This window comes from Bacillus rossius, chromosome 6, assembly GCF_032445375.1.
Source record: "Bacillus rossius redtenbacheri isolate Brsri chromosome 6, Brsri_v3, whole genome shotgun sequence".
Taxonomy (NCBI): Eukaryota; Metazoa; Arthropoda; class Insecta; order Phasmatodea; family Bacillidae; genus Bacillus; species Bacillus rossius.
In genome coordinates, this window is record NC_086334.1 from 43,644,872 (window position 1) to 43,660,763 (window position 15,892).

The following is a 15,892-nucleotide window of genomic DNA, read 5'->3' on the forward strand; positions in this document are numbered from 1 at the left end:
AGTTGTCGAGGACTGTGGTAAGCGAACAGAGTCTGGCATAGGAGCGAGCCACTGTCGAGCCGAGCTCCAGTGGGCAGTGTTGATGTTTGATTGATCGGCATGAGACTTAGTTTGTGAACAGAGATCAGACTTTAATGTTGACTTCATTAAACTGAAAAAAAAATTACCCCCTTTCTTCCTTACATAGTAAGTACGTATTTCAAAGGAAACCAATGATCTAATAATTACAGTGTTCTTTCCCTAAGATAGATTTTGGTACTAATTGGGATATTGACTTGCATTTTAGGCTTATTCCTGTTTTATCCCTACTGTCCACATAATCTTGATTCTAACAATGGCACTGTAGGTACTCTAAATTGTAAAAAATTGTTTTGTGATTTCATTCAATGCTGGACTAGAGTACCAAAGAATCCTCTCATTGACAACACTCGCAAGAAGTTATGTTTTTATAATCAAACAACCATTAAAAAACCTCTTACCAAAGAAAAAATCAGGTTCCATTTCAAAGTGTTTTATTTATGTATAAAAACAAGACATTATGTACAACAGTAATAAATACCCTTATCTAAGATTCTACACTAACATTGTCCTTCCTGCCAACTTGTTAGGGGGATAAGGGAGACTTGAGCCTTGTCAACATATCTGTTTGCAGTGAACATTGTCACATGACGGCCAGCAATGAACGCAAACGTCTCCGGTAAGGTTTTCCTCTTAATGGCCAAGACTCTCGCGTGTATTTCCCCAGTTTGAAGCACACTGCACACTTAGCGTGCACTTGAACGCACGCCAGAGCAGTAACTTGCTTTGCTGTTTGTTACTGTCTCTACCAGTAATTTAGAGGGTGGGTACATTGCATTTAGAGGGTGGGTACATTGCACGGTAAATCCTATTTATACTAGATTGTCCACGTTTGGTGTATGATGATGTTTCATTGGTCACGTGCAGAGATGGGATGAAACAAATGAAATGTTGTTGCTGTGTCGGGGGGGGGGGGGGGACTACTGGGGTTCCTTGTCCTGTGGTGTGTATTAGCTGGATGGACCACGCGGAGTTGTGTATAGCTTCACAAGCACTTCCCGTACCTGACCCTCGACACAGGGACGGTGGTCTTCAGTTCTGAGAGGGCTGCTCTGCAGAGTCGTCGTGCGAGAACTTGAGGATGTCGTAGCCCTGCTTGGTGTGCACGCGCTGGTAGGGGGCCACGGGGGGCGAGGGTTGGTAGGACTGCCGCTGGGGCGGGAGGCCGTCGCTGCTCCCAGAGTGCACCATGAGGAGGCGCAGGTAGGCGCTCTGGCCAGGCAGCTCCCCGTAGCCGTAGTCCACGTCGCTGTGCGAGTACTTCCGGAAGCTGTAGCCCGACGCGCTGCCGTTGCAGTCGGTGGTATTGTACGGGACGAGGGAGGGAGGCGGCAAGTCCAGCGGCGCATCCACCCCGGGACCAGCCGGGAACGTGCTCTGGCCAGTTGGTAGCCCTGGAAGCGGCACTCCGGTCTCGCCCGGCGGGTTGTCACCAGCCTCGCGTAAGCTGCAAGAGACAGGTATGTGATGGAACAAGAAAGTGAACTTTACATTACGCTAAGACCAGCGCACAGTCGGTTTTATGCCAATTAAGAAAAACAGAGCAATAGCAATTACAGATTAAATTTTATTTAACAAAAATATTTATGATCCACCAAAGTAATCATGTTGCTGTAAATAAATTATGTCAAAATTGTAAAAAAAAAGGTTGGTCAGAGAATGTCTCTATTGGCAATAGTTTACATTTAAGTTTTGTCTGTATCTGAATATATTTCATGCCTCTTTTTTTTTGCCATTCAGAAGTAATTAAATTGTATCATACTCATTTCTTTCTCAGTTCACTCAGATGTGTGTCTTGAAACCTTGGATGTGTAATTTTAAATTGTTTCATTTCTATGCAATTAGGTGCAAATTTAGGTTGTAAACAATAGGAGCAATGTTTATAAATATAAATTTATAAAAAAAAAAAATTAATTAATGATTGTACTTACACCTAATTTTGTAATCATTCACACACCTAAATAAAGTACCTACCATAACACTGACTAAAAGGTTGACATGGCTTGTTCATGGTGACTATAAAGGTTTTTAACTTAGACGAGACATCTGCCGATGTAATAGTACTAGATAATTCTGAAACATACAGCAGCACTGGCAAAACCTATTTGCACTCCGAAACAGAACGACCTCATCAATCTACATTGATGTCTTGAACTTCTCCAGCACTGTAAAAAATGTGTCATGGGCACAACATCTTAGACCCATATGCACGCCTTCATAACATTGTTTCCAAAAGGAAATTACTTGATGTAATGTTATTGATCTATTTATAATTACAGCTACTGTGAACAGACTAAAACATTGCTTTTCTGTGTGTATTATTTTCAAGGTATAGTAACTAAATACATATTATGGTACGTAAGCATTTGTGTTGTGATTGTGTGTAAACAATTAGAAAACAAATATGTTTCATTTAAGGATTTGAGCACTAATCAAAACATAGATTTTTTGAAGATAGTTAGGTTTTCCTTCTTTTGAGGTTTAAGTTTTAGTGGCATGAGTATATAAATTGTAAAGTTATTAGTGAAATGGGTTGTTTGTCTTTTTTATTTTTCAATTTTTGGTTCAAACTTAAAAAATTCAATGTATGTCATTTAATAGTAAAGACACAATGTGGCAGTGTAATTTATTTCAAACTTTAAAACTGTTGCATTTTTCCATAATAGTGGCCTTAAAATATTTTTTTTTTCTTAATCAAGTTAAATAATGTGTAGTTGTAGTTAAAATAATTTATTTTAAACTGTGCATTCAATAGTTGAGACTAACGTAACTTACTTGTATGGATGTGACAAGCCAAAGCCAGGCTGTCCGATTGCTGCATTGTGACCCCAAGGCATAGCTTGCAGCCCTCCGATGGCTTGGGCGTAACCTGCCCCCGGTCTCTGTGAGTTGCCGAACAGACTCCCGAGGGTCGGGTGGAGGCTGTGTGCCTGGAGACCATAGCCTGGCCATGAGCTCTGGAGACTCCCGGCATTGTGCGTTGCGAGACTTGGACTCGGGAAGCCAGAGTGAAGCCCACCCATGGGATAGAAGTGGGGTGAATGGCTACTTCCGAGATGAGAATGAAGACCATTTGCTGCAATGGTCGAGCCAAGCTCATGGCCTGACAAACCACCTTGTAAGCCTTCCAGAGGGAAGTGCAGACTGCTTGCAAAAGGACTTTGAGCGAGACCAGGCTGAAGACCACTGGTCATTGAAGAGAACACAGGACTGTTCACACCAGGACCTGCTGATCCATACATCCCATTGATTCCAGAATGTAAGTTACTGTCAGCACCAGAGAAGTAGCCAATATTATCTTCGTTCCCCAAGATAGCACCTTCATAGTAAGAACTACCATCAGGGGAGTACCTAAGCACACTTCCTGGAGCATCATCTGACGTGAGTTGGTAGTTTTCACTGCCGAAACTGTTTTGGCTACCCTGTGATTCTACACCAACACTTCTAAAGTCTTGAGTTGGAGCCATGTTTTTAAATTGGTCATAACAGTTTCCATTGCCTTTTGAGCCAACAGTATCAATTTTGTCGATGTTTCCACCATCTTGTTGCCGGAAGAGGGGATGTTGGTAGGTGGAAATAGTTCCCTGCTGACTGACATAGCCTCCCTGGTTCAGTGGCCAATTGTTGTTAGGGCTTGCCAGACCTCCAAGTACGGTCGGAAGTCCGAGACCGAAATAGTACGGCCCTAGACCGGCTCCAGGCAAGAAGAGGGCTTGCCTTTCATTCGGACTTTCCGCTGCAATATTTGGACTGCCCCCTGCAGATGCTTCTCCAGATGGCACCTTCTCGTCGGCATTCCTAGTCCGGTGTCTCCCGATATAGCCAACGCCGCCGGCATGGCCGAGGAATCCAGAGCGGAGACCATGGTTCCTGGTGTAGACAAGAGGCGATTTTTGAGATTTGAGGACCGCCACACCTCCATGGCCAGCCACGCCCACCTTGCGGAGACGCGGGCCGTTGAGCCCACCAGCCACTATGTTGCCGTGGCCAATCAATGCTCGCCTTGCCGTGAGAGCATGCTCTGGGCCTTGTTGCGGGAGCCAGTAGTAGATGAGGTCGGCATACGGCAGGTAGAAGACACTATGGTAAGGTACATCCAACACGTTCTCTCTACGATCACAGCCGTAGCATGGTAAACCATTGTCCGTAGCATTGTCCTTGTTAATCTGGGTTAGTGGTGGGTTAAGTGGACCACTATATTTCAAAAAGTCTTTTAGAAAGCTGTTTATAGCTTCTTCGTCTAAGGTGTTGGGTTTTCCTGGTGCCCCTGGTTCTACTTGGTCTGTACGAGCACTGAGTATTGAGGGGGGTGGATTCTCAGGTTGCGTCGAGACCTCTCTGTCGACCTTGGGAGCATCTGATGTGGCATTTAGGGGCGTGGTCTCACAAACCAGCCTTGTGAGGATTAGGAACAGCAGCAGCATCTGTAATAGATATAATGTCATACATAGCAGCACCCTTTTTTATAAGCACTACAGCTGTCATTGTGTTCAGCATGCAGTCACCTAAAAAATACCTCCTTGTCTAAAACATGTTGCTGCATGGGAAGATGGAGTAGTGGGAAGAAGTTTACTTAGATAAAGTGCATTGTGCTACTTCTGACGCCAAGTACTATGCTTCAAAACGCAATTATTTATGTGCATAGCGATAACAAGATAGGCAGCAAAGGTTCTCAATTTGATAATACAAATTTGTTGTATGTATTTGCAAATTAATTTCATAATTAAAAACCATCCTGTTTTTTTATTCAAATTGAATATCAAAATATTTACGAATATAGAATATTTTTCAAATCAAATTTAAATTTGTAAAGATTTTTTTTTACATTTACAAGAGTCCAAGAAGAATTTATGCAGAATACAATAAAATGAAAAAGAGAGTAATACATACTAAACCATATTAGAGTGGTATAAAATGCAAGAAAATAAAAAAAAACATGTAAAATTTTAAAATGGTAAAATTTCAATTTTTAAAATGTTTTTTTTTTATCTAACTGGTTATATTGTGGTTACTAAAAAATTGATTATTTTTTAATAAGTTTTTATCACTATCACAGATAGTATTTTGTTCAGTATAAAAACCATGCTTGTACCATTTTGTACAAATCGTTGGTACATAACCAAAAGTGACCAAGTCAAAAAGTGGCAAAAATGAATAAGTTAACTTTAGGTATCATTTATTTATGAACATAATTTTAGTTATTGAGATTTAGTCAGAATAGCAAAATTTTTATTCCTTATCTACTGACAAAGATACTGAAATGATTTTTTTTTATTAGTTATACTTCTGCCCTTTATTAGGCAGATGGTAATTTAAAATCATTTTTGCTACTTTTTGACTTAGTCACTTTGATCAGTAGGTATACCCACGAACTACAAATTTATAAATAAATCTTTTTAGTTTCATGCATTTTACACTCTTTACATTTAAATTTTTTGTGAATGAGTCTGACTTGTATCTACTGATAACAAATAATCATAAAATTATTTGATATGAAAATTTAAATTGAATATCACTTGATTTAGAGATATCAAATATTTTTTTGAATACCTACCCTAATAGAACAGTGCCAGTGAGAGTACAAAATTTTTGCTCATACTTAATGGATTGTTAGAAAAATAAAATAATAAGATGAAACTTAGCAAATGACCAAATATCATAGGTGAGTGCAAACAATTTCTACTGACAGCTCTACCTAGGAGAGATGGAATGCGGTGAGTGAGAAGTGGAACTATGGCATAGAGGAAAATGAGAAGGCTTCTCCTTCCTCCCCCCCCCCCCTCCATGCACATTTTACACGTACATCACAGCTGCATAATTGGACATCATTATTTTCATTAGAAATTAATTTCAAAAGTAGGTAACTTACAAGTATTGATCATTATTTTTATAGAAATTGTAATTGGTTCATGATTGCATAACTGCATCCAATGTTACCTACTCACTGAATTCAGTTTGTGGCAGATACGTAAACAACTTGTGTTCAGGAACATTTTATTTTTGTCAGAAAACATTATTTTATTGATATTAAATGGGGGACAAGGGAGGGACTTCAGCCCCTCAAGGCTCCCCCCTCCCCACTCCTGGATCCACCCCTGAATTCAGTGATTCAAATTCAAAGTGAAAATTTACAATACATAGTTACTAATTAGTCACAAATTTAATGTTTCTAGATTGTAATGAAAGTTTCCTAATTTTTCAGAGTATGTCGATTGTAATTATGCAGAGATATTAATGCAACTAATAAGACAGACAGCACAAATTGGGATTACAGCTGTATTATTGATATTTACATGAATTGTGTGTGTGTGTTTTCCCCCCCTAGAAATGGTATTTAGTTATACGATTATTCACTTTTTTTTTTATCTGTGAGCAGTACCTACCTACATGATACAATAATAATCAGTCCTATAAAAAATGTTTAATGTCCTCAACTAAAGTTGGGCTATGGAAACAAATTGTAAATGATACATCTGGAAAAATTATATTATGTATCAAAGTACAATCTATTGTTGTTTTTGGTGTTGCTGTGGTTGTTGTTGTTGTTGGTGTTGTGGTGGTGGTGGTGGTGGTGGTGGTGATGGTGGTGGTTGTTGTTTCATCTGACATGATAAAAATTCATCAGTATTATTTATTTTCATACTCTATTTATTCAACAAGTCTGTGCATAACTGTCCGAGAATTATTTTCTGATAAATTTCTAACACTTGGTACATTTCAGGTTATTGTAATGTCATTCCCACAGCATTTTGCTCACACCGCTCACTTATTATGATGTAAAAGGATGATTCTCATAGGTGAATATCGTTTATGACGTCAAATGCAGATGGTGCTCACTCTCACTGGTCTGTCTGACCTCGGAAGTTCAAGTTCGCCAGCTCTGGTCACACCACGGAGTTAGGAACTGTCAGGAGGCGATATGCTGTGAGTTAACTGAAATTATTTTTTTAACCTTGCCGTCGCAATATTGTTTCGCCCAAATCATCGCGAATTTGGTGCTTGATAACATTATATGATAGTAAGTATGAATTAGAATCTCCGTCGTTAAGAAGTCTCTTGGCTTCTTCTTGGATTTACAGTTTAAATAAGGAACAACTCATGCAAAATCTGATAGCTGCTAAAATCAGTTTTGAAGAAACTGAACATATAGATATCTTGCGTAAGAAATCGGTGACGCACGTTAGAGGGAGCGAACAGCAGTTAGACGGGGACGGTGTAGGTGAGGCTAGCGGCGGCGAGCAGCTCGCGCCAGGAACATCATTCCCCTTGCAAAATAAAATGGTTTTGAGAATGCTAGACAGCGTGCCTATTTTGAACGGCACCGAACCGCAGCAGGTCTTAATGTTTATTTTGGCAATAGAAAAAATCATTTATGCAACAATTTTGCCCACCGAGTTACAGTTGTTAAATGCTCTCGTCACTAGGTGCACTGGGTTAGCACAAGACGTGTTAATAAATGGCATAGTTCAGCTCATGGATTGGGAGTCGTGTGGGACCTTGTGGGACAACCTGTGCCCGCGGCGTGTTAAGGAGGAGTTGATCGACGTTTACGTCCGTAGGTTTCAGAGAGAGGATGAAAGTGTCTTAGCTTTTGTGCACGATGTGAGACACATCATGCCACCGCACTAGGCCATGTGTTATGAGGAGGGTGATTGAATCGCCCTCATTTTGGAAAATTTAAGGCCAAGCGTGCGTAGTCAGTGCGCATTTGTGGGCAGACCCCAATCCCAGGTGGGAATAAATAAGTGGGCCGTTGAAATTGACAATTTAGTTTTTGTGAGTGGTCAATTTGAGAAACGGATCCACACTGCCGCCGAAGTTAGCGTGCGTGACTCAGCAGGCAAGTCGAGTCAAGCTAGACAGTACGACAGAAAATAAGTCGTTTGTTTTAAATGTGGCAAAGTAGGGCATTTTGCCAGGAATTGTGTCAGACAAGACTCTAAGAATTTTAAATGTGATCTGTGTAACAAAGTAGGGCATATTGCTCAATTTTGCAGAAATACCCCCACCTAGTTTGTTAGTTTTTATTTTAGTTTTTTTGTCTGTTTTAATTTTGGCTTCGAATTGACACTTGGGATACGCCGTTGACCCTTTAGATTGTAAGATTCGTAGGTTTAGTTCTTAATATTAGTAATTTTGCACATTTTCAGGGTCACCTATGATGTGAAATACTATTTATTGTAAGTCGACTGGGTCATTCGCCTTCAAATGTGAAGTGAGGTAAACTGTAAAGACACTGGACTGATCTAGTGACAATTCAGTTTGTAAGAAAATGTTGGACACTCTAGAAGTGAAGCTTAGTTTGTAAGAATTATTTGTGTTATTTGTGATTTTTGCTTGGTATAATCCTTGACGTGTTTGTAGTCTTAGGTAGGGCTCTCCAGCGGACTCCTAATGTGCATTTTTTTTTCTAGTCCTGCACTTTATCCTTGTTTGGCTATATATTTTTTTTGGGGTGGGTGGGTGGTTGAGGCGTGTGCCCCGCCTCAAGTGAGTTTAACTTTGTTTTGCTACTGTCATTTAGGACGTATTTCTTTCTTTAGCTCTAGTTGCCCTTTAGTTGTATTGCCTACTGAGCAGTAGTTTGTGTTTAGTCTGTTTTTTATTATACTGTGTTCATATTTCATTTGAATCATAGGCGTGCGCAGGACTACAGTATTGGTGGTGCCAGATTACACAACAGCCCTATCATTCACGGACCCCGAGCCTAAAGCGGGGGGTCCGGGGGTCCTCCCCCGGAAAAATTTGGTTTTGAAAGCGCAAAATGGTGCTATTTAAGGTGTTTCCGAACAAAAACATTAAATACACAGATGTAAAAATTTTAACATTTTTTATGACAAATTATGGCTTTGTACGTTATAATCGCCAGGAAAACTACTAAACTATTTACAGTTTTAAGCTTTGTTGAGCCATAAAGTAAATTGCACAAATTGTTTGCACGGAATTCATGCTGGTGGCTTTGGAAAACCGTACTTACATGTTTTCTGAAGACGCCAAATAAATGCTAGAAAAAACATTCTCAAATGTTAAGTTTTAAAATCCACAAATAAAGGGGGGTTTTGTAACATACCTTTAATATGTAAAATATTAAAATAATAAAAATACACAAATAAGAGTGGGCAAAAGTTTTAACTTTTGGAATACAACAAAAATGTTTTGTCGGCGCACAACACAAGTAATTGAACCTGGCTTGTTTCCGTGTGTATAGTTGGTTCGATTCATAATTGCTATACTGATAGTGTTATGAGCACATATCTGTAACTCGACACGATTGGAAAACATTTTTTTTTTAAATAAAACGGATTTTTGTAAGTATATATTATTTGTGCTTGTAAAAAACAAAATAACGTTAACCCTAATGGTGGTGCCAAGGCACCTGTGGCACCTACCGTGCGCACGCCTATGATTTGAATTACTTTGCACAGAGACGAGGGGGGCAGATATTTATTACACTCGTACCACGCATTAGAGACTTTTGGCTGGGTTGCAGTACCTGAGTGAGCACAAGTGACAGTTGGCAATGGTCAGTACTATTTTGGAAGAGTTGGTAGCATGTGTCGTTTGCAGTGGCGTAGCCAGGATTTGTGTATGGGGGGTGTTGAGAAGCATTCCGCCGGCCCCCCCCCCTCCCCCCGAATTAAAGCGGGGGAGGTCCGGGGGTCCTCCCCCGGGAAAATTTAGATTTTAAGGTGCTATTTTAGCAGTTTTCGGTACTTAAATTTAAATATTGTAATGGTAAATTTTTTTATTAATTTTAATATGAAATTTGTTTGAGTGATGAATAAGAAATTCATTTAAGATTTAGTGCTGGAAGGGGGTTGAACCCCTAACCCCCCCCCCCCCCTGGCTACGCCCCTGGTCGTGTGACGCGTAGCGCGAGTACGCTGCTGGCGACTGTGACGTCAATGACTGACATCGGGACGAGTGTGTGGGCCGACGCGCGGCAGGTAAGACTGGGGCGCGATCCGCAACGGGAGTGAATGCCCGGCAGCACGGCAGCGAGTTACCGGACAGCGCGTGTGGTCGCTGAGGACGAAGAGGAAGGAGTCGTGTGCGAGGCGCACCCAAGGGGGCCTGAGCTGGGGCCTTTCGACAACTGCGAACTACGAGACATTCAAGTAAGGTCGTCGCCATTTGTCCACCCCTCGACTCGTCTTTAACGCACTCTCGTGCAATATCACGAGTCGCCGAGATTTTTTAAATACTTTTTTTTTATACTCGTCTGTGCTGATTGAGCGCCGCCTCTGAAAGATTCGGTCCCCGAACTTTGATCGTTTAAATGATTAAGTGATATTTCTACATTGACTTTCACGTTTGCGGAGTTGATTAGCTGCAAGATTAGCTTTCACGAACAACGAAATTAAGAGAACTCATAATGCTAAAGACTGGAAGTCTTGTTTGAATCATTTAATTTCTCCACTTCAGCTTTTTTCGCTAATAACGAGCTCAACCCATTTAACATCTGTTGCTGAGCACGCTTCGTGACGTCACTACGTGTAACCTGCGCACCTTTCCAACTGCGAAACTCTGTGGAGAAATCCCTACGCTATGTCACCCAACAAGTAAACTTGCAATAGACAATCAAAGGCCTTTCAGACTTTGCTTTTCAGTAAATCATCTTGGTACGAGTGCAACCCACGGATTTGGACTCTATCCTTGAACGTACTGTAATATCTTTTTTTTTTGTTACTGTTGTAAATCATTTTGTATTCAGACGTGTAATATCAGGCGTGTAAAACCGCTGCTTTTTATGAAGTCAAGCTTTTTGTTTGAAAATAAATGTATCGCAGTCGGAATCCAAGAAGTCATTTTAAGTTGTTTGTACACCCTGTAGGGCCTAACGTTGCGCGAATTATTCTCCAATATTCTCCGCAAATGTTTGTTTCACTCTGCTGGTTTGCGTGGGTGTAGACAGCGCGTTTGATTGGTCGATTTTTTGTGAGATTACAGCTGGTCTACACTCAATATAAGTTGAGGCCCACCCTGTGGCGTTGGTTTGAAGCCTCAATTTAAAAAAAAAAAAAAAAAAAAAAAGTAATTTTAAACTGTTTCAACAATTTAAACGCTAAACTTCACCAATGTTTTGGGCGTCCAACCAATATGGCGTAAAAATTAACTGAATGAAAAAAATTGCTTCACATATCATGTAATCGCAACAGAAGTAGCCACCCCTTGGATCAGACGGATCCGCTCCACGCGACTGTACCATTAGCTAGGTCCTAGGTTACGTGAACCAATCAAATACCATAAACGCATCTGCACCATCAGCTTCGATGCATCAGCCAGACGCGACTGCGTGAATGTGGTAGGCCCCTGAAATTTTATATTTTGACTAGTGTTGTTAAATGGGCGGAGAAAGGGTGTCGGCAACCCTATTACGTGGTGCTATACCCCCTAAAGAATAATTTGAATGAAAACTTTAGTGAGAAAGTGTTTTCTTGTAGATTTCGAAGTGTCTTGCGGGAAAACGTAGGGACCAGCTAAGAAATCTGAAACGACAGGATCCTTCTTAGTTCTGTTTCAAATGCGCTTTTTAAACTCCGCTGTTGCCACGCGAGAGCGCAACTTCTGCGCCACAGAGACGATGAAGTCCGAATTGTGTGTAGTTCGACCTTAAATTCATCTTCCCTGGTGCAAGGTCACGCGGGACTTCCACCAGATATTAAGGGGGCAAGGTTTTAAATTATTTGTTTCTATCATTTTTTTTTATTTTTGCTCATGATTTTATACAAATTGATAATATAACTATCGGCAATTGATTATAAATTATTTAATAACTGTTTATTTTATGGTTTTGATAAACGTAAACGGCAATTTACATTTACATTCTAACATAAACATAGAACATGTAATCGTGTGGTTTAAAATTTTGAATTAAACTTTCATAATATGTGACATTTGTCATATAAAAGGCTTTAGTTATGGAAAACCATTCATAATTAAATAAATAGGCCTATTATGTTTTATAAAAAGCCTGGAAATCTGCGTGTTTCCAGTTTTTTTGAGTGTGACGATTATTAAATTTATTTATTAATGATATTATAAAAATATTTTTATTACATGGGCTACACAAAAACGGTAAATTCAAAATTGTATAACACGTAGTTTAATGCTCCCAATTCATGCAGGAATTGAGATATAAATCACATTTTAGGTTTCTATAAACCATTAAATATCGCTCATTAAAGTTATGAAACCATTTATAAACTACCAACTACATTTACATTCAATTTAAATCACAGGAAAAAGTACAAAATTATAGTTGCAAAAGGATGTACGAGGCCGTGTCACAACACGACTAAAGCGTCAGTTACAGTGGACGATTTGCCAGCTAATCGTCGACAAAAACAACTTGTGGTGAGGTCGCCGCATGATTAAGTTTTTATACTTGTATCACCTTGTATTCTATCTATCTTTTAAATATTGTTTAGTTTTTGACGTGACAACGGCTAATAAATTGATGAATGCCGGCTGCACGCACGAAAAAGTTTTCCGTTACGCACATTGTCCCGTTACGCTGTGTCCCGTTACGCTCATTGTACGCTTGCGCCGCATCTATCTCTCTTCCACTCGATTGGCCTATGAATCTATGTACTATTATATTAAATAGGTTAAGGCGGGCTTTTCAAAAGTAGCTTTTAAATTTAGTAATTTAACAAAACTATCATTTCATCAATGTTTTGTTATGACGTCACGTTAAACTATCGTCCGTAAACCGACTTTACAATCATTTTTTTAACGATTTCAACTGTTAATTGTTTAATTTACTATTGTGCAAAACATGAACACAATGTGTCGAAGTCTAACAAACAGTTAATATTTCTCACGAGCGTGCCTCTAATAATAAACAATAATGAATATTTGCGCAAAAGTATTTTAAACTAAAAAAGGTAATCTGCAAATTCACAGTAACACCTAGTTACGCTTAAGGTAGGAAAAAATATTTGTTTAAATGGCATAGTTATTTTAAGGCTAATTGCGTTTAGTATGTTTCCTCGTTGGCTGAATTGCGAAACGAACTTCTTTCACCAATAAAAAGATGAATTAATTTATAAATATATATAGTATATAAATTAGAACAAGTAATAATAAAATTAATGTAGCAAATATGATAAGTGCTTCGAAGCCTACCAAGCTGTTTGATTTTCCCACGATAAATAACTTTCTTATAAAACCTCAAATGAATGATCGTAAATCGTGACTTGCAAACGTATCTCAAGGTTCAGTCATCCATACAGTCTCAGAGACAATTTTCCTTTGCATATTGGTTGCTCACTCGAGAGATGTATTAATAGATTGTTCCTCATGATTTTGTGGGACAGTAAAAATAAGCAGTATTTCTTCGAAATCTACCCCTAAAAATCAGGCCAAAGTTTAACTTTTTTTATTTTAATTTTAGCCTCTCGCTCTCGATAGAACCTGTGTTTGTAACAATTTGGGTTCACCAGTGAAAGAGAATAGTCGCGAATTTATCTCAGCCAATAAGGGAACGCGTACTGCAACACACGTCACCGCGTACTATTTATTCCAACCTTAAGAGCAAGAAGTAATTACAGATTATTGCTGGTTATATTGACGCATAACACTTTTTGCGATACTACACATATCTTCCTATCGCGAAATGGAACTGCGAGTATCCCCCCCCCCCTCAATCTACCCATTCTTCAAGTAAAACTCTTCCCCAGACACCAGTCAGTTGGGGGCTCCACGAGGTGAACGTTATATTTTTGAAAATTTTAACAAAAAGTATGCATTTACTTGGAGTGTTTTACAAACTACTTGGGTTTTATTTGAAGCATGGTCATACAGGGTCACGTTCTGAATGCATAAACTAACGCGATCTGTCTTGTTATCGAAAGAAACGTGAAGATATGCGATGAATGTAGACAGTAGATACTTTCCAAATTTATTTTGCAAATAAATCTATGTAGATCGTAAGCTTCCGTGAGAAGAGCACTAACTAATTCTCAGCTTTTAAGTGTTGAGGCCACGCTTATGTAAATGACGGGTGTGCTGAAACGTTTCAGCATGACTTGTTGCAGCCATCTACAAGGAGGATCAACAACTGAAGATGGCTATGACAAGGCGTGCCGAAACGTTTGAGTACTCTACAATTTTTTGGTAGACGTGACAAATGAAGCCCTACAATTTTTTGGTAGACGTGACAAATGAAGCCGAGAAGTAGTTACTTTACAGATACTGTTTTATACAAATTTTGAATTTTCATGTTAAAATGTGTGGTCGGACACCACCTCATTGTTGCCCGTACCTAGAGTGACCTCTGGGCGAACTTGGCGGCATTGCGCAGTCGACATTTGTACACTGTTAAGGCCCCGTCTACCCACGTACACACACGGTGCGCAGAGCTTCAGAAGATACTACGCCATTTGAAAACTACTCCCGCTAACAGAGTGGTGTCTGGTTGCAAAAAAAAAAAAAAAAAAAAGAACCATTTAAGAATCCGCTGAGAGTGAAGAGTATTTCTATTTCCAGATTTCATTTTTAAAATGACTTTTATAATATTGAAAATGGCTAAATCGCGTTTTTCAGGATAATTTTTAGGTAAATATTCATATCAAAGACTCAGGGGACTTGCATTACATACACCTTTATCTTAATTTCTCCGCCGTGTAATGTAATGGTTACCGCTAAAATCTCACAGTTGTCCTACGCACGACGAGAAGACTGCGCGCTAGTACACAAGCCTTGCGCTTAGAGGAGATACCAGCGAGCGTCGCACTTAAATAATCGGTACAATAATTAAAAAAAATTAAACCGGTCAGGTCTATAGCAACAACACTTTTTTTTTAATTAACTTCTATGTGTATGTTACTTGTGTACAACGAAACACCCAACACGGAAGTTGGATTCGGTGTAATTACTACGAAGGTACAACTATCTGAACTTACGAAGAACCCTTAGTTTATCCGATGTGCAATGTTGGTTGCAACCAGGGGCGTAGCCAGGAGGGGGAGGGGGGGGTTAGGGGTTCAACCCCCCCCCCCCTTAGCACCAAATCATTAATTAATTTCTTATTCATCACTCAAACAAATTTCATATTAAAATTAATAACATTTTTACCATTACAATATTTAAATTTAAGTACCGAAAACTGATAAAATAGCACTATTTTACACCTTAAAATCTAAATTTTCCCGGGGGAGGACCCCCGGACCCCCCTCTGTAATACGGGGGGGGGGGGGCATGCTTCTTAACACCCCCCATACACAAATCCTGGCTACGCCACTGGTTGCAACGTCCGCAGACGCACTGTAACTCGCAAGAGCGCGCCAGGCACCACCTACCTCGACAGCTCCTCAGCAGCTCGCCCGGGAGGGAGGATGAGGCCGGCCGTCGGTCCTCGTGGTGTGCCGAGTGGGCCAAGAGTGCCGGCCGCCCACCGGGCAGGCCACGGGGTTGTCGGGCGTGCCACTACCCCGGTACCCGTGCCGCTGTCGCGGTACACGTACCGGCATCGAGCCTCGCGCGCCTCGTGCAATAACTGTGGCGGACCCAGCTTACAATTATTTTCATGGGATGAGCGGAGGGGCGGCTGAGGTAACGGACGAACGGAGGTTTTTTTGGTGATGTGGAATACATGGCAAATAAATGGGGAGTTCGAAATTTTTTTTTAAAAAAATACTAGACTCTTGAATAGAAATTTCAATGTATTTCTGATGCCATGTCTTCAAACGTTAAACTAATCAATAGCACTAAAAGTAAACATGGAGCAAATATTTTTTTCGCATTATAGGCCTATTAATTATACTTATTATTTATTTTTATATTCCGGGGTATTATGAGAGGGTGAAGA

General features: G+C 40.0%; 1 protein-coding gene across 1 annotated transcript; it reads right to left on the bottom strand.

The window, feature by feature from the left end:
* Positions 1-495: 495 nt before the first annotated feature.
* On the bottom strand, positions 496-15,478 carry LOC134533106 (uncharacterized). Its single transcript, XM_063370357.1, has 3 exons — positions 15,384-15,478; positions 2,854-4,502; positions 496-1,525 (listed from the first exon to the last, which is right to left on the bottom strand). The coding sequence occupies exons 2-3, from the start codon at positions 4,500-4,502 to the stop codon at positions 1,111-1,113; spliced, it is 2,064 nt and encodes a 687-aa protein (XP_063226427.1). The 5' UTR covers positions 15,384-15,478; the 3' UTR covers positions 496-1,110.
* Positions 15,479-15,892: the final 414 nt, after the last annotated feature.

Bases quoted from the DNA above. Each gene is read 5' to 3' on its own strand.
- LOC134533106 (XM_063370357.1), bottom strand. From the start codon at position 4,502: ATGCTGCTGCTGTTCCTAATCCTCACAAGGCTGGTTTGTGAGACCACG. The intron at 1,526-2,853 runs GTAAGTTACGTT...TGTCTCTTGCAG, and splicing joins GGCTTGTCACATCCATACAA to CTTACGCGAGGCTGGTGACA.